Genomic DNA, 27,988 nt, shown 5'->3' on the forward strand with positions numbered 1-27,988 from the left:
CATGATCTGCAGAGAATACTAAGGTAAGTATTGTAGCTACAGGTGATACTTACCTTAGCACACTCTCCATGATCTGCAGAGAATACTAAGGTAAGTTTTGTAGCTACAGGTGAACTTTCCATTTGTAGCTTTGAAACAATTACATTAATTTTAAGGAAAACTAATGTAAATGTTTAATGAAAATTCCCTATTCGTTTAGTTTTAAACTAAACGAATACCAATAGTGCAGCCACTAAATATTCAGGGAAATTAATTTCCCTGAATACCAATACAAAAAATATTATCCAAATCAATTTTATTTGGCTACACATCTCCATTAATTGGTTAACATAAAAGGGGATACCGAGTACGTGTACGTACAGTGGAATTACTTATTATATGGGAATATTTTAACACATGAAGAAAAGGGAACATCTGGGGGTTGGGCACAGTTTCATCCAGATATATGCCAGTTCTTTATCTGCAGCTATTTATCCCTAATGAGGCTGATGTCCTTGAGTTGGGCATCTGAAGCAATATATAAATGTGCTATCCAGCACAGTAATACCTGTACAATACAGAGAGCAGACATGAAGTTCTTAGTCATTGCCGTTTTGCTTGGAGCAGCTGGTAAGTTGTTGTTCTTTTTTTACCTCTATAACATTTTATTGATCAAATATGAATAAATAGTTTATAAAACTGAACGTTTGTGCAAAGTTAGTAATTCACATTTAGTAACAGTAACATAGTGGGATAGATTACAAAGGGTATTAGTGCGGGACGCAAAAAAACAACATTGCAACTTGCATATTGCATAGTATAAGTTGAAAGTAAACGGTGTGCTAAAGCGCATAAGAAATTTGCGCTCTGCAGGTTAGAGTGACTGAAGACCTTGCGTAAAGTGTAAGGGTTAAAAAAAATTGCACCAAACACAACAAAAATACATTAAAATAAAGTGCTACACTCATATTTACACTTTCTGTTAAGATATTTTTTATAAATATAATAAAAAATGTTTAGGTATGTGATATATGACAAGGTATTTGACTGAAAAGGGCTATTATGTATTTCATAGCACAAACTTTTACTTTCAACTTTTAATACATGGGCTAACCCGCCCATGTTAAAAGTTTACTTCTAGCTAAGTTTGCGTGCCACTTGTAATCTAGCCCATTGGGACCTATCTATCAACTGCGAACTGAGCTTGACGATCCGTGTTTCTGGCGAGTCTTCAGCGGGCTCCATAACCCTGTCCGCCTGCTCTGAGGAGGCAGACAGGAATCACCGGAATTCAACCCGATCGAGTATAATCGGGTTGATTGACACCCCCTGTTGACAGCCCATTGGCCCCGAGTCTGCAGGTGGCGGCGTTGCACCAGCAGCTCTTGTGAGCTGCTGGTGCAATGCTGAATACGGAGAGCGTATTGTTCTCCGCATTCAGCGATGTCTTGCAGACCTGATCCGCACTGTCAGATCAGGTCCGCAAGACTTTTGATAAATAGGCCCCATTGTGCGTTGTCTCTTAGATTAACTGTAGCTTAATTCCAACCAGTTATCTAGATTAGATCATTTAGGACCCTATTATTTAAAGCTTTCTGGTCTTGTGAGATTTTGTAAAAAGTCTGGTCAGTACTGAAAGCTCCCTCAAAGAATTTTAGATAGGCAGATTTTAGCTTCAGAGCTTTTTGACTTGCTATGCAATGCTAGTAGATATATTTATATACATAGACCTATATCTGATATAAAATATGCATGTCTGTGTGTATGTGTAACAAAAGTTTATATTCTAAGCAAAGATGTAATCGACACAGGTCGTAGGACAAATAGGGAGCAATAAACGAACAACAAAGAAATATGCAAAGGAAGTAATTTACTCCTCCAAACAATGTCAGCTTGTCTAAAAAATATCTCAGGTGACAATAGAGCCAGCTGAGAGGGATATAGAAGAGTTAGGATCAATTTTGATAGGTACACACACTGATGAGTTATAAAACACACGTGCACTCACATACACCAACAGACATACCAGAAGGGTAGAATGGGGTTTAGTGCACACACACCAGAGATATAGGATACATTTAGTGGATGTGTTAGAGTCAAACCCTTTTTGTAAAGCTATCATTTTGTAATGTGGAATACGATCGGGTTGATTGAATTCCCCTGCTAGCGGCCGCAAATCTGCAGGGGGTGGAATTGCTCCAGCAGTTCACTAGAACTGCTGGTGCAATGATAAATGCCGAGAGTGTATGCTGTCGCTATTTATCGATGTGCAGCAGGCATGATCCACAATATCGGATCATGTCCGCTAGCACCATAATAAATAGGCGCCTATATCTCTAGAACTTTTCCTAAGTAGCGCTGCACATAAAATCTATACTTGGTGTTAATGATTTAATTGTGAGCAAGTATGAGTGGAGGTGACACAGAGATTATTACATCCATTACACAATGCAGAGGATATTATTACTAGCATATCCAAAGCGGATTTATTGTAAGTGTTTCTGGTAGAATAGAAGAATAGTTGTGCAACATGCAAGGTTACAGATGTGAAGGAATTACACTTACATTACAATATAATACTAAAGAAAGGGTTTGTGTGATTGCTCTCAATGCCAGCAAGTTTTTGATAGTTAGTAACTTAGTGAGAATTTATACTTTATTAACCCCTAAAAATATCTATTTAAATGTCTTCCTCTACAGCTGCTTTTGATGATGATGATAAGATTGTAGGAGGTTACACCTGCGGCAAGAACTCTGTCCCATATCAGGTGTCCCTGAACTCTGGTTACCATTTCTGTGGTGGGTCCCTGATAGCCAGCCAGTGGGTTGTGTCTGCTGCTCACTGCTACAAATCGTAAGTTATAAATAAAAAGACGTTTTTTGAAGTGGAACTATTTTTTTATTTTTTTATTGCAGTGGCTTGTAATATGCTTCTCTTTTATTGTAATGTCTCTATACTTTGAACATTCCTTTCTGATAATACTCATATATTGCAGGAAAATCCAGGTCAGACTTGGAGAACACAACATTTTTAACAGTGAGGGCACAGAGCAGTTCATCAACTCTGCCAAGGTCATCAGACATGCCAGCTACAACTCCAGGACCCTGGACAATGACATCATGCTCATCAAGCTCGCCTCTCCTGCTACTCTCAACTCCTATGTGAAGGCTGTAGCTTTGCCCTCTGGATGTGCCGCCGCTGGCACCAGCTGTCTGATCTCTGGCTGGGGAAACACACTCAGCAGTGGCAGTGAGTAAACACTTTAGTAACTTTTAAATTAACACTATTATTCCATCTCTAATTAAGGTTCACAATAACTGTTTTTCCTGGTTGTCTCTCTAGCTAATTCCCCAGATCTCCTGCAATGTCTGAGTGCTCCTATTTTAAGTGACAGTCAGTGCAGTGGCTCCTATCCTGGAGAGATTACCAAAAACATGTTCTGCGCTGGGTACTTGGCTGGAGGAAAAGATTCTTGCCAGGTAACTTCTTAATATTTATTAGTTAAATATTCTCTTTTAGTTCTTCCATATATTATTTTCAATATCAAATGATGTGCCTACCGGAAGCTGTAGTAAGAAAATAAAAGACCTCCCTATAATTGCTATAACTTCCATTTTCTCACAATATTATTAAAACATCATTAAATATATTATCCAAAAGAAAACTATAACTGCTATCGTCGATGTGTGCACTAAATTTTTTTCTTATCATATATAACAATTTGAAACTTTGCACATATATGTATAATTTTTCTATATATTAGCAAATATAATATGATTTATGTGCTAATAAAGAGTTTGGTTCTCTGTTATAATAATCTTCCAAATTTTAGGGTGACTCTGGAGGACCTGTAGTATGTAATGGCCAGCTGCAGGGTGTTGTCTCATGGGGTTACGGATGTGCCCAACGAAACTATCCTGGTGTCTACACAAAAGTCTGCAATTACAACTCCTGGATCAAGAACACCATGGCTGCCAACTAAAGTGTCATTCTTCTCTCTAATCTACAGAATTATTTAAATCAAGCTCCCATTATGAACAAACACTTAATTATCTTGGCTCCTTTTAGTGATCTGTGTTTCTGATACTCTAATAAATTGCTAAAGTCAATTCAACCCTTCTGTGTTTTCTTTGAAATGGGCAGGTCAGATGGGGACAGTAAAGCTACTAATCAATAGATTTTAAACGATAATAATATTGATTATATATATTATATTGATTATAATATATTGAATAATATATTGATAGATAGATAGATAGATAGATGATAGATAGATAGATGATAGATAGATAGATAGATGATAGATAGATAGATAGATAGATAGATGATAGATAGATGATAGATAGACAGATAGATAGATAGATAGATAGAAGATAGATAGATGATAGATATAGATAGATAGATAGATAGATAGATGATAGATAGATAGATAGATAGATAGATAGATAGATGATAGCTAAAAAGAGAGATATAGAGAAAGATAGATGATAAATATATATATATATATATAGATAGATGATAGATATAGATAGATAGATAGATAGATAGATAGATAGATAGAAAGATAGATTATAGATATATAGATAGATATAGTTTATTTTTCTTAGGAAATTCTATAATTATTCTGATCTCTGGACAAGACCAAAGACCATGGGCTTGAGGTTTTTCAACAAGAGGGAAATAGACTTGCTTGATAAAGCAGATAAACAGAATTCTTGTTAACTTGGAATCTGAAATTAATTAATAAATATATTTCATTAATCAACTAATAGGTAAACAGACATGCAGTTAGATACAGTAGATGATAGATAGATAGCTTAATTTATTTAATTGTACCCTTAATCTAAAACATACAATAATAATTTACCCAATTATATAAATTCACTGTGCCATGCCAGATAAGGGGCTGGAAAAGGCTCAACTGAAGTGCCCCTTCTAAGGCCAGTTTTATGTGCGGCCCAGCAGTAAAACAGTTAATTAGGTAACCGCACCCTGCAAACACTGCATAATGCAGACTGCAAGGTGTGGTTCTCTTATTAACTGTTTCTCTGCTGGGCCACATACAAAACTTGCCTTAGAGGGAACACTGCCTAACTGGTACACTAGTTCTCATTCAAACCACATCCAACAGAAATTATTTTATGCTAATTGTGAGTAAAATAATATGACTGTAATGATGTAAATAAATTTCCCACATTCCACCAATAGAAAATCAGTAAACCCTGTATGCTGTAGTGTGCAGACTTTATCAAAGGTAAAAATAGAGCTGTACAGAGTTTTTAGGGGTTTCTACGGATTATACTTCTTGTAAGTGTGTTTCTATGTATTGTGTTTGAATATCTGTATTAATTGCTACTCTGAATCATATTTGGGTTTTTATTATTTTTACTAGTTGAAACCTCAATCAGAGGTTATTCTACACCATACATGCAGGTTATTCTACACCATACACACAGGTTATTCTACACCATACACACAGGTTATTCTACACCATACACACAAGTTTTTCTACACCATACACACAGGTTATTTTACACCATACACGCAGGTTAATCTACACCATACACCCAGGTTATTCTACACCATACAGGCAGGTTATTCTACACCACCATACACACAGGTTATTCTACATCTACACCATACACGCAGGTTATTCTCCACCATACACACAGGTTATTCTACACCATACACACAGGTTATTCTACACCATACACGCAGGTTATTCTACACAATACACCCAGGTTATTCTACACCATACACGCAGGTTATTCTACACCATACACGCAGGTTATTCTACACCATACATGCAGGTTATTCTACACCATACACACAGGTTATTCTACACTATACATACAGGTTATTCTACACCATACATGCAGGTTATTCTACACCATACACACAGGTTATTCTACACTATACATGCAGGTTATTCTACACCATACACGCAGGTTATTCTACACCATACACGCAGGTTATTCTACAACATACACGCAGGTTATTCTACACCATACACGCAGGTTATTCTACACCATACACGCAGGTTATTCTACACCATACACACAGGTTATTCTACACCATACATGCAGGTTATTCTACACCATACACACAGGTTATTCTACACTATACATGCAGGTTATTCTACACCATACATGCAGGTTATTCTACACCATACATGCAGGTTATTCTACACCATACACGCAGGTTATTCTACACCATACACACAGGTTATTCTACACCATACACACAGGTTATTCTACACCATACACACAGGTTATTCTACACCATACACACAGGTTAATCTACACCATACACGCAGGTTATTCTACACCATACATGCAGGTTATTCTACACCATACACGCAGGTTATTCTACACCATACACACAGGTTATTCTACACCATACATACAGGTTATTCTACACCATACACACAGGTTATTCTACACCATACACACAGGTTATTCTACACCATACACGCAGGTTATTCTACACCATACACGCAGGTTATTCTACACCATACACACAGGTTATTCTACTTTATACATGCAGGTTATTCTACACCATACATGCAGGTTATTCACTAAAGAGCTCAACTTAAAAAATGACTAAATACTGGAAAATAAAAATGTTCCAATTTCAAAATGTAAATATTTTGCTTCACTCTATAATTAATGCTCCATGCTCTTCCTATATCCTTACAACATTGCCTGCAGCACGTCTGATCCAACATCCAGTCACACCCGCTTCACACATGTACTTATGTAGTTAATAACTACTAGAAAATTAGAATTGCATAATCAACATTTGAATGATAAAAGGAGAATGAAGAAGCAGTTAGGGCTCCTTTTGTCAAGGTGTGTATGCAGCTTTGGAGGCTATTTACTGCAGGCTGGCATGAGGAAGCCTGCAGCCTAAAGTTAAAGGGACAGTATACAATCATTTTTATTTAACTGCATGTTATAGACACTACTATAAAGAAGTATATGCACAGATACTAATATAAAAATAAAGAATAAAACCTTTTAAAAACTTAATTTGAAGCTCCCAGTTTAGCACTGTTGATGAGGTTAGGTTGGGACACCCAGTGAAAGGGGCTGGGAAGCAGAAACAGAGAGACACTCCCCCCTTTCCTGCATATGAAAAGACCCATTACAAAAACAGGAGTCTGTAAACATCAGTATACATCTAAAACTTTGGGGCTTGGTTAGTAGTCTGAAAATTAGCACAATGTTATTTAAAAATAAGCAACATTATACATTAAATTCCATAGAACACCAGAGAGTCAAGGCATAAGCGCTTTAAATAAAAAGTTATTTATTTTATGGATACACACAAGCAAAATAAAATCCTCAAAAATTGCAAAAAGGATCTCAGCTAATCCATATATGTCCTACGCGTTTCGGCCCCCCTGGCCTTATTCATAGACATAGTAAGAAACCATAGCTGCCTTCTTTAAATACACTATTGCCTAATTGGCTACGGAAAAAGCTGGGTTACTATTTGCTGCTCCTTAATTTACACTAATTGGAACTGTGTTAGAAGTTTAACTTTTAGCTGACCAGCAATAAGTGATTAGTATGAAAATGGGTCTTGCTAATACTATACATTACATTTACCAAACAACCATAACAGAAACCCAATTGTATTTTATTGTATCATTAACCAGTCAAAAATGAGCAGACTATATAAATTATTTGCTACAAAGGGTTTAAGGGTGAAGAAAGAAAACAATAGCCTAATCACCTTCTGGACTTTTATCCTTAAATGTAATGATAGAATATCTCTACTTTTTACAATATGCTTTGTATACTGTTTCAGTTATAGCCATTATTGCACATATATTGCTAAAAAAAAAACATAATAAGCATATAACAGATTATATTCAATGTATAAGAGGGTGTGCCCCAAATCCGGGGGAAGGAAAAGCTATATATACAGCAAAGTCACATAGGGACCAAGATAAGGGGGCTCATTATTAATTTAATTACGTTTCCAAAAATGTATTATATCCCCCTCAATATTTAGTCCCTGTGGCCTTCTTGTTTGCAACTGGAAAATCCAGAATGCTTCTCTATATAGAAGCCAACTGTTTCTATCACCTCCTCTTTGCTTGGGGTGCACTATCTCTATAACCTTTCAGCTCAAAAAATAAACATCTTGGTTATGATAATGAATAAAATGACGTGCTAGATCAGGACACTTAATATTGTTTTTAATATCGTTTAGGTGTTCCCTAATACGTGTCCTAGCCTCCCTAGTAGTGCAACCGGTATATTGAAGCTTGCAGCTTACACATTCTATTAAATAGACTACATAGGTATTATGGCAGGTACTACAACTCTCGTGTTGATATACTCTATTTGTGGTTCTGGACTGAAAAGTAGAACCAATACCTGCATGAGAGCAGGCAATACAATTGCTAAAATTACATTTGAAATGTCCCTTCACTGTTAGCCAACTCCTTGTATGTGTTTCTACTTTTTTCAATTGACTAGGGGACAAAATGTTGCCTAGGGTACACCCCCTTTTTGATACAAAATTGCATCCGCCATCAATGTAGTCCTTTAGACTATCCTCAGCCGTGACTATTGGCAAATGCTTTTTAATTATGCTGCAGATTTGGTCAAATTGAGGACTGAAAGTGGTCAAGAAGACTGGTCTGGCTGAATCGAATCTGTTACATTTACCTGGGATTTTATCACAAATCAGGGATGCCCTGTCCATACGAGTAACCTCCAAAAGGGCTCGATTAATGGTTTTAGACCGATACCCTATCTGTAATAAAAATTGTCTAAACTTTTCACTCTCTATCAAAAAATCAGAGTTGTCAGTACAGTTGCGTTTAATACGTATAAACTGCCCTTTTGCCACAACAAACCCAGTATGTTTTGGGTGGCTACTTCTGGCATGGAGAATTGTATTTGACATAATCAGTTTTCTGTAGCGAGTAGTTTTAATCACATGTGTTTCAGGGGCCGCTTTCAAAACTATATCCAAATAGGGAATTTTAGATTTGTCAAATTGATAGGTAAACTGTAGACCTACTTCATTTATATTGATGGCATCAACATATTGGCCAGCCTCCTCCTCAGTAACTGTCCAAATGAGGAGGAGGTCATCAATGAAATGTTTATACATTTTAATCTTTTCCCTAAATGGGCCCAAATCTCCAAAGACGTAGGGCCGCTCCCACCATCCCATATATATGTTGGCATATGCTGGTGCTAATTTCGCACCCATCACGATCCAACATCTTTGGAGATAAAAATCACTTTCAAAACAGAAAATATTTGTGTGTCAGAAGAAAATCCAAGGTTCTACATATGAACATCCTGAGTGAAAGATCATAATTACTATAATACTCTAGTGAGTCAGCTACTGCCTCTAACCCTAGATTATGTGGGATAGCTGAATAAAGGCCCACCACATCCATTGTGATCCATGAGCTGGAGTTATCCCATCTTAACTTATCTAAGTTAGACACCAAATGTTTGGTGTCACGTAGATAAGAGGGGAGCTGAAAAACCAAAGGTTGTAGTAGTGATTCGACCCAACTAGAGAGGTGTTCAAATAGGGAACCAATGCTCAACACAATAGGTCTCCCCCTCACCTCCTCACCTCCTCCAAGAATTTATGAACCTTGGGGAAGTGGTGAAAAATCAGGAGTACTGGATTGGATATCAATAGATAATTATATGTGTCAAGGATTCCCTCCTGAACACCATCATCTAGTAAATCTAAAAGCTCCTTTCTGAAGCTTTCAGTTGGATTTCGTAATAGTCTGACATACACTTCTCTTTCATTTAATTGTCTCATTGCCTCATGTATGCTGGTCTATCAAGTGTCACAATACTGCCCCCCTTATCTGCCTGTTTTATGACTATATCATCATATGTTTGTAATTTGGCCAAAGCTTGTCGTAATTCAGGTCGCAAGTTAGGTTGGCTTCTAATATGACTTTTTGAGAGTTTGATCAAGTCTTCCTCAACCCTGTGGTTAAAGGCCTCCAAAAGGAGCCTCTCTCCCTCACAGGGTAGAAGATAGACTTCAGTTTAAACTGTCCGTGGGAACTTTTTAAATATGCAGGATCCCTCAAAGATTGAGCTCCTAGATTCTGCAAAGTCTAAAAGTCCCTTCCTTCTTCAAAATCAAAGATATTGGAAATACTTGGTAGCACACTAGTGACATCAACACTTATATCTGTAGTCACCTCTGTACTGGGAGTGGTATTAGTATCTTTGTCCAAAATAATTTCTTAACAGTGAGGTCCCTCACCAATCTATTAACATCTGTTAAAGTATCAAAGAGATTAAAGGATCTGGTAGGGACAAAGCCCATGCACATACTTAAGATCTCTAATTCCAAGGGTGTTAAGACCCTACCAGATAAATTAATTATCTTTATGTCTGATATTTGTTGCGGTATGTGCGACCCCTTTGACCCCTTGTGTTGCAACCTCTTCCTAGGGCGCCTCCCCCTTCTCTTTGATGTAGGTCCTGATGAAAAACCTGCTTTCCAGAGATCTGTGTGTCTGTGGACATAATAGTGCTATTAGATCTAAAGTCACCCTCATTGTCACTTAAGAATCAGCTTTACGTGAGTTAGACGAGAGGATTTGTGTATTACTTTTGGTACCTCGACTCTGCTGCCTGGTCATAATAGAGTTAGATCTAGGGGTCCCTCTACTTCTTGCGGGTCTATTGCTGTAATTCTGAATAATACCCTTAGGGATCGGTGTAAACTCTTCCTCTCCACTAGAATCGCTTCTAGTTGACTATATGACTGCCTCATCATCTGTACCCTCAGTATCTGAAAATGTAACTTTCTTTTTATTCTCTGAGGAAGAAGTTTTGTTAATGAGCTTAGACTTATACCTTCTGGACCTATACCGTTTATGGCTTCTAAACTGCCATGTGTATACTCTATTATTGCTATAATCATCATTATCTCTATTAAAGCTACAGGGGATATTTACCTCAGCACGCTCTCCATGCTCTTCAGAGAACACTAAGGTGAGTATTGTAGCTACAGGTGATACTTACCTTAGCGCGCTCTCCATGCTCTCCAGAGCACACTAAGGTAAGTATTATAGCTATAGGTGATACTTACCATAACACGCTCTCCAGAGCACACTAAGGTAAGTATTGTAGCTACAGGTGATACTTACCTTAGCTCGCTCTCCATGCTCTCCAGAGCACACTAAGGTGAGTATTGTAGCTACAGATGATACTTACCTTAGCGCGCTCTCCATGCTCTTCAGAGCACACTAAGGTAAGTATTGTAGTTACATGTGATACTTACATTAGTGCTCTCTCCATGCTCTCCAGTGCACACTAAGGCGAGTATTGTAGCATGAAGGTGATACTTACCTTAGTGCGCTCTCCATGCTCTCCAGAGCACACTAAGGTAAGTATTATAGCTATAGGTGATACTTACCATAACACGCTCTCCATGCTCTCCAAAGCACACTAAGGTAATATTGTAGCTACAGGTGATACTTACCTTAGCTTGCTCTATATGCTCTCCAGAGCACTCTAAGCTGAGTATTGTAGCTACAGGTGATACTTACCTTAGCTCGCTCTCCATGCTCTCCAGAGCACACTAAGGTGAGTATTTTAGCTACAGGGGATACTTAGCTTAGTGCGCTCTCCATGCTCTTCAGAGCACACTAAGGTAAGTATTGTAGTTACATGTGATACTTACATTAGCGCTCTCTCCATGCTCTCCAGAGCACACTAAGGTGAGTATTGTAGCTGCAGGTGATACGTACCTTAGCGCGCTCTCCATGCTCTCCAGAGCACACTAAGGTAAGTATTATATCTATAGGTGATACTTACCATAACACACTCTCCATGCTCTCCAGAGCACACTAAGGTGAGTATTGCAGCTACAGGTGATACTTACCTTAGCTTGCTCTCCATGCTCTCCAGAGCACACTAAGGTAAGTATTGTAGCTACAGGTGATACTTACCTTAGCTCGCTCTCCATGCTCTCCAGAGCACACTAAGGTAAGTATTGCAGCTACAGGTGATACTTACCTTAGCTCGCTCTCCATGCTCTCCAGAGCACACTAAGGTAAGTATTGTAGTTACATGTGATACTTACATTAGCACACTCTCCATGCTCTCCAGAGCACACTAAGGTAAGTATTGTAGTTACATGTGATACTTACATTAGCACGCTCTCCATTCTCTTCAGAGCACACTAAGGTAAGTATTATAACTACATATGAAACTTACCTTAGCTCGCTCTCCATGCTCTCCAGATCACATTAAGGTAAAAAAAATAAAAAATCATTTCATGATTCAGGTGTATGATACAATTTTAAACAACATTCCGATTTACTTCTGTTTTCTAATATGCTTCATTCTTAAGATATCCTTTGCTGAAGAAATAGCAAAGCACATGGGTGAGCCAATCACACAATGCATCTTTGTGCAGCCACCAATCAGCAGCTACAAATCCTATCTAGATATGCTTTCCCGCAAAGGATATCAAGAGAATGAAGCAAAATAGATAATAGAAGTAAATTGGAGTTTTTTTTAAATTGCATGCTCTGTCTAAATCACACATATATATATTCAAAGTTGCAGGGAAGGCACTCTCCGTTTCAAATAACTTTTATTAGGGTAAACGTTTTCAGGGTCTCCCCCGTCCTCAGAAGTGGTCTGAGGACGGGGGAGACCCTGAAAATATTTACCCTAATAAAAGTTATTTGAAACGGAGAGTGCCTTCCCTGCAACTTTGAATATTATTTTTATTAGAAGTGCACCCCGGAGGCTGTTGTGTATGGAGGGCTGGTTCCCCTTCTTTACTATTTATATATATATATACACATCGTCGCATACAGGATGCTCCAGCACTCTTTTTAGCTGTTAAGTTACAGCCGAGATCTGGAGCTCCTAAAGCTTGAGGCATCTCCCGCATATGGAGCCAGAGCACGATCGGTGCTTCGCCTCCATATGACGGCAGATGTCTGATTGTTACAGACAGTGACACTGTGTGTGTCACAGTCTGTAACAATCATCTGCTGGAGCCGGCGGGAGGTGTGGGCGGGAGGCGGGTGGGTGGCCCAACAGGGGAGGTGGGAGGGAGTGGGAGGAAGTGGGAGAGGCCCTAAGCTAGGATTTTTTTTAAAGGGACAGGGAGGGATGGGCAACTACACTAAGGAAAAGGGTGTGTGGGGGACCCTATAAAATAAAGATCGTGGGTGGGGGGGGAGGTGGAGGGGACACTACCTTATGGAACAGTAAAAATAAAAAATATTATCTTTTTTTTTTATGTTTTTCAGGTACTGGCAGATAGCTGCCAGTACCTAAGATGGGGTCTATAGTTAGGGCAGGGGAGGTTTAGATAGTTTTTTTAGGGGGGATCAGGGAGGTTTGAGGGTTGGGACAATCCTACACTGCAGAAACAAAATAAAAAAATAAAAATGTATTAATAAAAAAAAGTTTTCATTTTTTTGTATTGGCAGACTGTCTGCCAGTACTTAAGATGAGGGTGACCAGTGGGGTGTGGGGAGGGAAGAGAGCTGTTAGGGGGGATCAGGGGGTGGGGAGTGTCTGGTAGTTAAGCTAATCTCTACACTTAAGCTAACCTTAGCCTTTTAAGATACCTGATTAACCCCTTCACTGCTGGGAATATAAGAAGTTTGGTGCACATCTGCAATTAGTGGCCTTCTAATTACCAAAAAGCAATGGCAAAGCCATATATGTCTGTTATTTCAGAACAAAGAGCATCTCAGAGAAACTTTTACAAACATTTGTGCCATGATTGCACAAGCAGTATGTAAATAATTTATGTGAGAAACCCAAAGTACCAATTTTTTTTATTTGATGGCATTTGGCGGTTAAATGGTGGCATGAAATATACCAAATTTGGCCTAGATCAATACCTTGGGTTGTCTACTAAAAAAATATATATAGATTTGATAGGTAAATAAAAAGTGAGTGATAGCAAAAATGCTAAAAATGCTCTGGTATTTTGGGCAAGTGTTTGTCTGGATGTCCTGGTAGTCAAAGGGTTAAGGTAAGTATTGTAGCTACAGGCGATACTTACCTTAGCGCACTCTCCATGATCTGCAGAGAACACTAAGGTAAGTATTGTAGCTACAGGTGATACTTACCTTAGCGCACTCTCCATGATCTGCAGAGAACACTAAGGTAAGTATTGTAGCTACAGGTGATACTTACCTTAGCGCACTCTCCATGATCTGCAGAGAACACTAAGGTAAGTATTGTAGCTACAGGTGATACTTACCTTAGCGCACTCTCCATGATCTGCAGAGAACACTAAGGTAAGTTTTGTAGCTACAGGTGATACTTACCTTAGCGCGCTCTCCATGATCTGCAGCGAACACTAAGGTAAGTATTGTAGCTACAGGTGATACTTACCTTAGCGCACTCTCCATGATCTGCAGAGAACACTAAGGTAAGTATTGTAGCTACTGGTGATACTTACCTTAGCGCACTCTCCATGATCTGCAGAGAACACTAAGGTAAGTATTGTAGCTACTGGTGATACTTACCTTAGCGCACTCTCCATGATCTGCAGAGAACACTAAGGTAAGTATTGTAGCTACAGGTGATACTTACCTTAACGCACTCTCCATGATCTGCAGAGAACACTAAGGTAAGTATTGTAGCTACTGGTGATACTTACCTTAGCGCACTCTCCATGATCTGCAGAGAACACTAAGGTAAGTATTGTAGCTACAGGTGATACTTACCTTAGCGCGCTCTCCATGATCTGCAGAAAACACTAAGGTAAGTTTTGTAGCTACAGGTGATACTTACCTTAGTGCGCTCTCCATGATCTGCAGAAAACACTAAGGTAAGTTTTGTAGCTACAGGTGATACTTACCTTGGCGCACTCTCCATGATCTGCCGAGAACACTAAGGTAAGTTTTGTAGCTACAGGTGATACTTACCTTAGTGCACTCTCCATGATCTGCCGAGAACACTAAGGTAAGTTTTGTAGCTACATTTGATACTTACCTTAGCGCACTCTCCATGATCTGCAGAGAACACTAAGGTAAGTATTGTAGCTACAGGTGATACTTACCTTAGCGCACTCTCCATGATCTGCAGAGAACACTAAGGTAAGTATTGTAGCTACAGGTGATACTTACCTTAGCGCACTCTCCATGATCTGCAGAGAACACTAAGGTAAGTATTGTAGCTACAGGTGATACTTACCTTAGCGCACTCTCCATGATCTGCAGAGAACACTAAATTAAGTATTGTAGCTACAGGTGATACTTACCTTAGCGCACTCTCCATGATCTGCAGAGAACACTAAGGTAAGTTTTGTAGCTACAGGTGAACTTTCCATTTGTAGCTTTGTAACAATTACATTAATTTTAAGGAAAACTAATGTAAATGTTTAATGAAAATTCACTATTCGTTTAGTTTTAAACTTAACGAATACCAATAGTGCAGCCACTAAATATTCAGGGAAATTAATTTCCCTGAATACCAATACAAATTTTTTTTATCCAAATCAATTTTACTTGGCTACACATCTCCAGTAATTGGTTAACATAAAAGGGGATAGCGAGTATGTTTACGTACAGTGGAATTACTTATTATATGGGAATATTTTAACACATGAAGAAAAGGGAACATCTGGGGGTTGGGCACAGTTTCATCCAGATATATGCCAGTTCTTTATCTGCAGCTATGTATCCCTAATGAGGCTGATGTCCTTGATTTGGGCATCTGAAGCAATATATAAATGTGCTATCCAGCACAGTAATACCTGTACAATACAGAGAGCAGACATGAAGTTCTTACTCATTGCCGTTTTGCTTGGAGCGGCTGGTAAGTTGTTGTTGTTCTCTTTTTACCTCTATAACATTTTATAAATAGTTTATAAAACTGAAAGTTTGTGCAAAGTTAGTAATTCACATTTAGTAACAGTAACATAGTGGGATAGATTACAAAGGGTATTAGTGCGGGACGCGAAAAACAACTTTGCAACTTGCATATTGCATAGTATAAGTTGAAAGTAAACGGTGTGCTCAAGCGAAATTTGCGCTCTGCAGGTTAGAGTGATTGAAGACCTTGCGTAAAGTGTAAGGGTTAAAAAAAATTGCACCAAACACAACAAAAATACATTAAAATAAAGTGCTACACTCATATTTACACTTTCTGTTAAGATATTTTTTATAAATATAATAAAAATGTTTAGGTATGTGATATATGACAAGGTATTTGACTGAAAAGGGCTATTATGTATTTCATAGCACAAACTTTTACTTTCAACTTTTAATACATGGGCTAACCCGCCCATGTTAAAAGTTTACTTCTAGCTAAGTTTGCGTGCCACTTGTAATCTAGCCCATTGGGACCTATCTATCAACTGCGAACGGAGCTTGACGATCCGTGTTTCTGGCGAGTCTTCAGCGGGCTCCATAACCCTGTCCGCTAGCTCTGAGGAGGCAGACAGGCATCGCCGGAATTCAACCCGATCAAGTACAATCGGGTTGATTGACACACCCTGTTGGCGGCCCATGGCCCCGAGTCTGCAGGGGGTGGCGTTGCACCAGCAGCTCTTGTGAGCTGCTGGTGCAATGCTGAATACGGAGAGCGTATTGGACTCCGCATTCAGCGATGTCTTGCAGACCTGATCCGCACTGTCAGATCAGGTCCGCAAGACTTTTGATAAATAGGCCCCATTGTGCGTTGTCTCTTAGATTAACTGTGGCTTAATTCCAACCAGTTATCTAGATTAGATCATTTAGGACCCTATTATTTAAAGCTTTCTGGTCTTGTGAGATTTTGTAAAAAGTCTGGTCAGTACTGCAAGCTCCCTCAAAGAATTTTAGATAGGCAGATTTTAGCTTCAGAGCTTTTTGACTTGCTATGCAATGCTAGTAGATATATTTATATACATAGACCTATATCTGATATAAAATATGCATGCCTGTGTGTATGTGTAACAAAAGTTTATATTCTAAGCAAAGATGTAATCGACACAGGTCGTAGGACAAATAGGAAGCAATAAACGAACAACAAGAAATATGCAAAGGAAGTAATTTACTCCTCCAAACAATGTCAGCTTGTCTAAAAAATATCTCAGGTGACAATAGAACCAGCTGAGAGGGATATAGAAGAGTTAGGATCAATTTTGCTAGGTATACACACACACTGATGAGTTATAAAACACACATGCACTCACATACACCAACAGACATACCAGAAGGGTAGAATGGGGTTTAGTGCACACACACCAGAGATATAGGATACATTTAGTGGATGTGTTAGAGTTAAACCCTTTTTGTAAAGCTATAATTTTGTAATATGGAATACGAGCGGGTTGATTGAAACCCCCTGCTAGCGGCCGATTGGCCGCGAATCTGCAGGGGGTGGAATTGCTCCAGCAGTTCACTACAACTGCTGGTGCAATGATAAATGCTGAGAGTGTATGCTGTCGCTATTTATCGATGTGCAGCAGGCATGATCCACAATATCGTATCATGTCCGCTAGCACCATAATAAATAGGCGCCTATATCTCTAGAACTTTTCCTAAGTAGCACTGCACATAAAATCTATACTTGGAAATGGTGTTAATGATTTAATTGTGAGCAAGTATGAGTGGAGGTGACACAGAGATTATTACATTCATTACACAATGCAGAGGATATTATTACTAGCATATCCAAAGTGGATTTATTGTAAGTGTTTCTGATAGAATAGAAGAATAGTTGTGCAACATGCAAGGTTACAGATGTGAAGGAATTACACTTACATTACAATATAATACTAGAAAAAGGGTTTGTGTGATTGCTCTCAATGCCAGCAAGTTTTTGATAGTTAGTAACTTAGTGAGAATTTATACTTTATTAACCCCTAAAAATATGTATTTAAATGTCTTCCTCTACAGCTGCTTTTGATGATGATGATAAGATTGTAGGAGGTTACACCTGCAGCAAGAACTCTGTCCCATATCAGGTGTCTCTGAACTCCGGTTACCATTTCTGTGGTGGGTCCCTGATAGCCAGCCAGTGGGTTGTGTCTGCTGCTCACTGCTACAAATCGTAAGTTATAAATAAAAAGACGTTTTTTGAAGTGGAACTATTTTTTATTTTTTTATCGCAGTGGCTTGTAATATGCTTCTCTTTTATTGTAATGTCTCTATACTTTGAACATTCCTTTCTGATAATACTCATATATTGTAGGAGCATCCAGGTCAGACTGGGAGAACACAACATTGTTACCAGTGAGGGCACAGAGCAGTTCATCAACTCTGCCAAGGTCATCAGACATGCCAGCTACAACTCCAGGACCCTGGACAATGACATCATGCTCATCAAGCTCGCCTCTGCCGCCACCCTGAACTCCTACGTGAAGGCTGTAGCTCTGCCCTCTGGATGTGCCACCGCGGGCACCAGCTGTCTGATCTCTGGCTGGGGAAACACACTCAGCAGTGGCAGTGAGTAAACACTTTAGTAACTTTTAAATTAACACTATTATTCCATCTCTAATTAAGGTTCACAATAACTGTTTTTTCCTGGTTGTCTCTCTAGCTAATTACCCAGATCTCCTGCAATGTCTGAGTGCTCCTATTTTAAGTGACAGTCAGTGCAGTGGCTCCTATCCTGGAGAGATTACCAAAAACATGTTCTGCGCTGGGTACTTGGCTGGAGGAAAAGATTCTTGCCAGGTAACTTCTTAAAATTTATTAGTTAAATATTCTCTTTTAGTTCTTCCATATATTATTTTCAATATCAAATGATGTGCCTACCGGAAGCTGTAGTAAGAAAATAAAAGACCTCCCTATAATTGCTATAACTTCCATTTTCTCACAATATTATTAAAACATAATTAAATATATTATCCAAAAGAAAACTATAACTGCTATCGTCAATGTGTGCACTAATTTTTTTTCTTATCATATATAACAATTTGAAACTTTGCACATATATGTATAATTTTTCTATATATTAGCAAATATAATATGATTTATGTGCTAATAAAGAGTTTGGTTCTCTGTTATAATAATCTTCCAAATTTTAGGGTGACTCTGGAGGACCTGTAGTATGTAATGGCCAGCTGCAGGGTGTTGTCTCATGGGGTTACGGATGTGCCCAACGAAACTATCCTGGTGTCTACACAAAAGTCTGCAATTACAACTCCTGGATCAAGAACACCATGGCTGCCAACTAAAGTGTTATTCTTCTCTCTAATCTACAGAATTATTTAAATCAAGCTCCCATTATGAACAAACACTTAATTATCTTGGCTCCTTTTAGTGATCTGTGTTTCTGATACTCTAATAAATTGCTAAATTCAATTCAACCCTTCTGTGTTTTCTTTGAAATGGGCAGGTCAGATGGGGACAGTAAAGCTACTAATCAATAGATTTTAAATGATAATAATAATGATAGATAGATTATAGCTAGATAGAGAGATATAGAGATAGATAGATGATAAATAAATATATATATATATATATATATATATATATATTGATAGATAGATAGATAGATAGATAGATAGATAGATAGATGATAGATAGATGATAGATAGATGATAGATAGATAGATAGATAGATAGATAGATAGATAGATAGATGATAGCTAGATAGAGAGATATAGAGATAGATAGATGATAAATATATATATATATATATTGATAGATAGATGATAGATAGATAGATAGATAGATAGATGATAGATAGATAGATAGATAGATAGATAGATAGATAGAAAGATAGATTATAGATATATAGATAGATAGATATAGTTTATTTTTCTTAGGAAATTCTATAATTATTCTGATCTCTGGACAAGACCAAAGACCATGGGCTTGAAGTTTTTCAACAAGAGCGAAATAGACTTGCTTGAGAAAGCAGATAAACAGAATTCTTGTTAACTTGAAATCTGAAATTAATTAATAAATATATTTCATTAATCAACTAATAGGTAAACAGACATGCAGTTAGATACAGTAGATGATAGATAGATAGCTTAATTTATTTAATTGTACCCTTAATCTAAAACATACAATAATAATTTACCCAATTATATAAATTCACTGTGCCATGCCAGATAAGGCGCTGGCAAAGGCTCAACTGCAGTGCCCCTTCTAAGGCCAGTTTTATGTGCGGCCCAGCAGTAAAACAGTTAATTAGGTAACCGCACTCTGCAATTAGCAAATTAGCAAACACTGCATAATGCAGACTGCAAGGTGTGGTTATTCTACACCATACACCATATTCTACACCTTACACACAGGTTATTCTACACCATACACACAGGTTATTCTACACCATACACGCAGGTTATTCTACACCATACAGGCAGGTTATTCTACACCATACACGCAGGTTATTCTACACCATACACACAGGTTATTCTACACCATACACACAGGTTATTCGACACCATACACACAAGTTATTCTACACCATACACGCAGGTTATTCTACACCATACACACAGGTTATTCTACACCATACATACAGGTTATTCTACACCATACATGCAGGTTATTCTACACCATACACACAGGTTATTCTACACCATACACGCAGGTTATTCTACACCATACACACAGGTTATTCTACACCATACATGCAGGTTATTCGACATCATACACACAGGTTATTCTACACCATACACACAGGTTATTCTACACCATACACACAAGTTATTCTACACCATACACGCAGGTTATTCTACACCATACATACAGGTTATTCTACACCATACACACAGGTTATTCTACACCATACACGCAGGTTATTCTACACCATACACGCAGGTTATTCTACACCATACACGCAGGTTATTCTACACCATACATGCAGGTTAATCTACACCATACACACAGGTTATTCTACACTATACATGCAGGTTATTCTACACCATACACGCAGGTTATTCTACACCATACACGCAGGTTATTCTACACCATACACACAGGTTATTCTACACTATACATGCAGGTTATTCTACACCATACACGCAGGTTATTCTACACCATACACACAGGTTATTCTACACCATACATGCAGGTTATTCTACACCATACATGCAGGTTAATCTACACCATACACACAGGTTATTCTACACTATACATGCAGGTTATTCTACACCATACACACAGGTTATTCTACACCATACAGGCAGGTTATTCTACACCATTCACACAGGTTATTCTACTTTATACATGCAGGTTATTCTACACCATACTCTCAGGTTATTCTACACTATACACACAGGTTATTCTACACCATACACGCAGGTTATTCTACACCATACACACAGGTTATTCTACACTATACATGCAGGTTATTCACTAAAGAGCTCAACTTAAAAAATGACTAAATACTGGAAAATAAAATGTTCCAATTTCAAAATGTAAATATTTTGCTTCACTCTATAATTAATGCTCCATGCTCTTCCTATATCCTTACAACATTGCCTGCAGCTTGTCTGATCCAACATCCAGTCACACCCGCTTCACACATGTACTTATGTAGTTAATAACTACTAGAAAATTAGAATTGCATAATCAACATTTGAATGATAAAAAGAGAACGAAGAAGCAGTTAGGGCTCCTTTTGTCAAGGTGTGTATGCAGCTTTGGAGGCTATTTGCTGCAGGCTGGCATGAGCAAGCCTGCAGCCTAAAGTTAAAGGGACAGTATACAATAATTTTTATTTAACTGCATGTTATAGACACTACTATAAAGAAGTATATGCACAGATACTGATATAAAAATAAAGAATAAAACCTTTTAAAAACTTAATTTGAAGCTCCCAGTTTAGCACTGTTGATGAGGTTAGGTTGGGACACCCAGTGAAAGGGGCTGGGAAGCAGAAACAGAGAGACACTCCCCCCTTTCCTGCATATGAAAAGACCCATTACAAAAACAGGAGTCTGTAAACATCAGTATACATCTAAAACTTTGGGGCTTGGTTAGTAGTCTGAAATGTTATTTAAAAATAAGCAACATTATACATTAAATTCCATAGAACACCAGAGAGTCAAGGCATAAGCGCTTTAAATAAAAAGTTATTTATTTTATGGATACACACAAGCAAAATAAAATCCTCAAAAATTGCAAAAAGGATCTCAGCTAATCCATATATGTCCTACGCGTTTCGGCCCCCCTGGCCTTATTCATAGACATAGTAAGAAACCATAGCTGCCTTCTTTAAATACACTATTGCCTAATTGGCTACGGAAAAAGCTGGGTTACTATTTGCTGCTCCTTAATTTACACTAATTGGAACTGTGTTAGAAGTTTAACTTTTAGCTGACCAGCAATAAGTGATTAGTATGAAAATGGGTCTTGCTAATACTATACATTACATTTACCAAACAACCATAACAGAAACCCAATTGTATTTTATTGTATCATTAACCAGTCAAAAATGAGCAGACTATATAAATTATTTGCTACAAAGGGTTTAAGGGTGAAGAAAGAAAACAATAGCCTAATCACCTTCTGGACTTTTATCCTTAAATGTAATGATAGAATATCTCTACTCTTTACAATATGCTTTGTATACTGTTTCAGTTATAGCCATTATTGCACATATATTGCTAAAAAAAAAACATAATAAGCATATAACAGATTATATTCAATGTATAAGAGGGTGTGCCCCAAATCCGGGGGAAGGAAAAGCTATATATACAGCAAAGTCACATAGGGACCAAGATAAGGGGGCCCATTATTAATTTAATTAAGTTTCCAAAAATGTATTATATCCCCCTCAATATTTAGTCCCTGTGGCCTTCTTGTTTGCAACTGGAAAATTCAGAATGCTTCTCTATATAGAAGCCGAGTGTTTCTATCACCTCCTCTTTGCTTGGGATGCACTATCTCTATAACCTTCCAGCTCAAAAAATAAACATCTTGGTTATGATAATGAATAAAATGACGTGCTAGATCAGGACACTTAATATTGTTTTTAATATCGTTTAGGTGTTCCCTAATACGTGTCCTAGCCTCCCTAGTAGTGCAACCGGTATATTGAAGCTTGCAGCTTACACATTCTATTAAATAGACTACATAGGTATTACGGCAGGTACTGCAACTCTCGTGTTGATATACTCTATTTGTGGTTCTGGACTGAAAAGTAGAACCAATACCTGCATGAGAGCAGGCAATACAATTGCTAAAATTACATTTGAAATGTCCCTTCACTGTTAGCCAACTCCTTGTATGTGTTTCTACTTTTTTCAGTTGACTAGGGGACAAAATGTTGCCTAGGGTACACCCCCTTCTTGATACAAAATTGCATCCGCCATCAATGTAGTCCTTTAGACTATCCTCAGCCGTGACTATTGGCAAATGCTTTTTAATTATGCTGCAGATTTGGTCAAATTGAGGACTGAAAGTGGTCAAGAAGACTGGTCTGGCTGAATCTAATCTGTTACATTTACCTGGGATTTTATCACAAATCAGGGATGCCCTGTCCATACGAGTAACCTCCAAAAGGGCTCGATTAATGGTTTTAGACCGATACCCTCTCTGTAATAAAAATTGTCTAAACTTTTCACTCTCTATCATAAAATCAGAGTTGTCAGTACAGTTGCGTTTAATACGCATAAACTGCCCTTTTGCCACACCAAACCCAGTATGTTTTGGGTGGCTACTTCTGGCATGGAGAATTGTATTTGACATAATCAGTTTTCTGTAGAGAGTAGTTTTAATCACATGTGTTTCAGGGACCCCTTTCAAAACTATATCCAAATAGGGAATTTTAGATTTGTCAAATTGATAGGTAAACTGTAGACCTACTTCATTTATATTGATGGCATCAACATATTGGACAGCCTCCTCCTCAGTAACTGTCCATATGAGGGGGAGGTCATCAATTAAATCTTTATACATTTTAATCTTGTCCCTAAATGGGCCCAAATCTTCAAAGACGTAGGGCCGCTCCCACCATCCCATATATATGTTGGCATATGCTGGTGCGAATTTCGCACCCATCACGATCCCACATCTTTGGAGATAAAAATCACTTTCAAAACAGAAAATATTTGTGTGTCAGAAGAAAATCCAAGGTTCTACATATTAACATCCTGAGTGAAAGATCATAATTACTATAATACTCTAGTGAGTGAGCTACTGCCTCTAACCCTAGATTATGTGGGATAGCTGAATAAAGGCCCACCACATCTATTGTGATCCATGAGCTGGAGTTATCCCATCTTAACTTATCTAAGTTAGACACCAAATGTTTGGTGTCACGTAGATAAGAGGGGAGCTGAAAAACCAAAGGTTGTAGTAGTGATTTGACCCAACTAGAGAGGTGTTCAAATAGGGAACCAATGCTCAACACAATAGGTCTCCCCCTCACCTCCTCACCTCCTCCAAGGATTTATGAACCTTGGGGAAGTGGTGAAAAATCAGGAGTACTGGATTGGATACCAATAGATAATTATATGTGTCTGAGTCAAGGATTCCCTCCTGAACACCATCATCTAGTAAATCTAAAAGCTCCTTTCTGAAGCTTTCAGTTGGATTTCATAATAGTCTGACATACACTTCTCTGTCATTTAATTGTCTCATTGCCTCATGTATGCTGCTCTATCAAGTGTCACAATACTGCCCCCCGTATCTGCCTGTTTGATGACTATGTCATCATATGTTATGTTTGTAATTTGGCCAAAGCTTGTCGTAATTCAGGTCGCAAGTTAGGTTGGCTTCTAATATGACTTTTTGAGAGTTTGATCAAGTCTTCCTCGACCCGGTGGTTAAAGGCCTCCAAAAGGAGCCTCTCTCCCTCACAGGGTAGAAGATAGACTTTGGTTTAAACTGTCCGTGGGAACTTTTTAAATATGCAGGATCCCTCAAAGATTGAGCTCCTAGATTCTGCAAAGTGTAAAAGTCCCTTCCTTCTTCAAAATCAAAGATATTGGAAATACTTGGTAGCACACTAGTGACATCAACACTTATATCTGTAGTCACCTCTGTACTGGGAGTGGAATTAGTATCTTTGTCCAAAAGAATTTCTTAAGAGTGAGGTCCCTCACCAATCTATTAATATCTGTTATAGTGTCAAAGAGATTAAAGGATCTGGTAGGGACAAAGCCCAGGCACATACTTAAGATCTCTAATTCCAAGGGTGTTTAGACCCTACCAGATAAATTAATTATCTTTATGTCGGATATTTGTTGCAGTATGTGCGACCCCTTTGACCCCTTGTGTTGTAACCTCTTCCTAGGGCACCTCCCCCTTCTCTTTGATGTAGGTCCTGATGAAAAACCTGCTCTCCAGAGATCTATGTGTCTGTGGACATAATAGTGCTATTAGATCTAAAGTCACCCTCATTGTCACTTAAGAATTCAGCTTTACGTGGGTTAGACGGGAGGATTTGTGTATTACTTTTGGTACCTCGACTCTGCTGCCTGGTCATAATAGAGTTAGATCTAGGGGTCCCTCTACTTCTTGCGGGTCTATTGCTGGAATTCTGAATAATACCCTTAGGGATCGGTGTAAACTCTTTCTCGCCACTAGAATCGCTTCTAGTTGACTGTATGACTGCCTCATCATCTGTACCCTCAGTATCTGAAAATGTAACTTTCTTTTTATTCTCTGAGGAAGAAGTTTTGTTAATGAGCTTAGACTTATACCTTCTGGACCTATACCCTTTCTGGCTTCTAAACTGCCATGTGTATACTCTATTATTGTTATAATCATCATTATCTCTATTAAATTTTCCTAACTTAAAGTTATCTAACTCAATTCTAAATTTTGAAACAGTTTCACATAACAGTTTATTTAAGTTATTATACTTATCTGTGAAACAATTTAATTGTGTTTGTATAAGCTCCAATTCTGTTCTTATCTTAGTGAGCTGTGCTGTTTTGTAATTAATTATCAGCAGCATTAGTTTTTTAGAGCAATCACTGAGTATGTCATTCCAGGTAGTGATAAAGTCCTGGTCTTCCACTTGGAAAGTGGGGTATTTGTTCAGCCTTAGCCCCCTAGCGATCAGATCAAGTTGTAAGTACTTTTAAAGGGCTCTCTTGTCCCACCAAGTCTTATATTCTTTCAATAATGTTCTCTCAAGTAATATATTTTTTTTTAATTATTATACATTATTACTAAAACACACCCAGATGGGCTATATAAATGGATCATCTACAAAACAAAGAAAAATTTAGTGTACAATGTCTCTTTAAGAAGCAGCGGAAGTGAACCTTGTCCATCCCAGCTTTGTTATATCAGTCCTTAGTCTGAATTTGAAATGAGTAGTAGATTATAAGTTGTGCATTCATCTTTTAACGCTGAAAAAATGGTCATTTCAGCATTAAAACAGCAATGCAGCCATTACAAGTCTTGTCGGTATAGCTGAACCACAAGCCTTTTAGCCTGTAACGCAACGTCAGTCCCGCACTCGTAAAAATTACATTTTTTCATGGGATTTCCATAGCGCTGCCATTACAAGTTTTGCGGTGAGGCTAAAAAGCTTGCGTTACACCCTATAATGACAAGATCCGTACCACAATCTGAGAGCAGTAGTTATGAGTTTTACGCAACAAAACTGTTACATAAAACTCATAACTAAAATGTTACAAAGTACACTAACACCCATAAACTACCTATTAGCCCCTAGACCGCCACCCTCCCACATCATAAAACACTATTTAAATATTATTAACCCCTTATCTGCGGCTCCCGACATCGCCGCCACTATGAAAATTCATTAACCCCTATTCTGCCGCTCCCCGCCACTGCCGCCACTATAATAAACCTATCAACCCCTAAGGGGTTAATAGTTTAATTTCGTATATTTGTGGGGGGCTTGCGTTTTAGGGGTTAATTGTTTTATTATAGTGGCGGCGGTGTCGGGGAGCGGCGGAATAGGGGTTAATACATTTTCATAGTAGCGGCAATGTCAGGAGAGGCAGATTAGGGGTTAATAAATTTATTTAGGTGTCGGCAATGTCAGGGGCGGCGGATTAGGGGTGTTTAGACGTGGTTTTTATGTTAGGTTGTTAGGTTTAATAGTAACTTTTTTTCCCCATAGACATCAATGGTGCTGCGTTACAGAGCTTTTCATTCCACGAACGCAGGTGTTAGGTTTTTTTCTATAAGGAAAGCGTGCACAAGCACGTCAAAACAGCGCTTGTATTTTGTATGGTATGGAGCTCAACGCAACCATATTGCACTCACAAGCCAGCTGTTTAAAAACTTGTACAGGTAATGGCAGCGCTATGGAGGGTGAAATAACGCAACTTTTGTTGCGTTCGTTAAATACCCTCTATCGCGCATAACTTGTAATCTACCTGTAAGTTAGTTAAATTTTCCTTCTCACTGCATCATGTGACAGCCATCAGCCAATCACAAAATAAATATATACGTATAAACTGTGAGTTCATGCACATGCTTAGTAGGAGCTGATGCCGCAGGAAGTGGGCATGTAAAAAGATTGTGCGCATTTTGATAATGGGAGTGAAATGGAAAATTGTTTGCAATTGTGTGCTCTATCTGAATAATGAAAGATTAATTTTCACTTAAGTGTTTCTTTAACTTGTACGTCCCCCTTTATCTTTAATATTTAAAGCTTTAAAAATAATCACAAATATACTCCTCATAATATCTATTTCAAAGTTTTTATCAGAAGTAAAAAACAGCAACAGTCAAGTATTATGTATTATTATTGTTATTATTATCATTATATTATTATTATTATTATTATTATTATTATTATTATTATTATTGTTATTATATTTATTATTGTTATTATTATTATATTATTAATATGTATTAATATTGTTATTATTATTAATATTATTATTGTTATTATATTTATTATTGTTATAATTATTATAGTATTATAATGTATTATTATTATTATTATAATATTATATTATTATTATTATTATTATTATTATTTATTATTATTATTGTTATTGTATTTATTATTGTTATTATTATTATTATTATTATTATTATTATTATTATATTATTATTATGTATTATTATTGTTATTATTATTATATTATTATTATTTATTATTATTGTTTTTATATTTAT

At 37.7% G+C, this 27,988-nt stretch overlaps 2 protein-coding genes across 2 annotated transcripts; both read left to right on the top strand.

Moving 5' to 3' along the window:
• The first annotated feature begins 569 nt into the window (after positions 1–569).
• On the top strand, positions 570–4,094 carry LOC128639662 (trypsin-like). The gene is made up of 5 exons (XM_053691787.1): positions 570–609; positions 2,680–2,833; positions 2,976–3,229; positions 3,323–3,459; positions 3,813–4,094. The coding sequence occupies exons 1-5, from the start codon at positions 570–572 to the stop codon at positions 3,960–3,962; spliced, it is 735 nt and encodes a 244-aa protein (XP_053547762.1). The 3' UTR covers positions 3,963–4,094.
• Positions 4,095–15,758: 11,664 nt separating this feature from the next.
• Positions 15,759–19,274, top strand: LOC128639663 (trypsin-like). The gene is made up of 5 exons (XM_053691788.1): positions 15,759–15,798; positions 17,865–18,018; positions 18,160–18,413; positions 18,508–18,644; positions 18,998–19,274. The coding sequence occupies exons 1-5, from the start codon at positions 15,759–15,761 to the stop codon at positions 19,145–19,147; spliced, it is 735 nt and encodes a 244-aa protein (XP_053547763.1). The 3' UTR covers positions 19,148–19,274.
• Positions 19,275–27,988: the final 8,714 nt, after the last annotated feature.

The sequence above is a fragment of the Bombina bombina genome, chromosome 9, assembly GCF_027579735.1.
Source record: "Bombina bombina isolate aBomBom1 chromosome 9, aBomBom1.pri, whole genome shotgun sequence".
NCBI classification, from domain to species: Eukaryota; Metazoa; Chordata; class Amphibia; order Anura; family Bombinatoridae; genus Bombina; species Bombina bombina.

Bases quoted from the DNA above. Each gene is read 5' to 3' on its own strand.
- LOC128639662 (XM_053691787.1), top strand. From the start codon at position 570: ATGAAGTTCTTAGTCATTGCCGTTTTGCTTGGAGCAGCTG. The intron at 2,834-2,975 runs GTAAGTTATAAA...CATATATTGCAG, and splicing joins GCTGCTCACTGCTACAAATC to GAAAATCCAGGTCAGACTTG. The intron at 3,460-3,812 runs GTAACTTCTTAA...TCCAAATTTTAG, and splicing joins GAGGAAAAGATTCTTGCCAG to GGTGACTCTGGAGGACCTGT.
- LOC128639663 (XM_053691788.1), top strand. From the start codon at position 15,759: ATGAAGTTCTTACTCATTGCCGTTTTGCTTGGAGCGGCTG. The intron at 18,414-18,507 runs GTGAGTAAACAC...TTGTCTCTCTAG, and splicing joins AAACACACTCAGCAGTGGCA to CTAATTACCCAGATCTCCTG. The intron at 18,645-18,997 runs GTAACTTCTTAA...TCCAAATTTTAG, and splicing joins GAGGAAAAGATTCTTGCCAG to GGTGACTCTGGAGGACCTGT.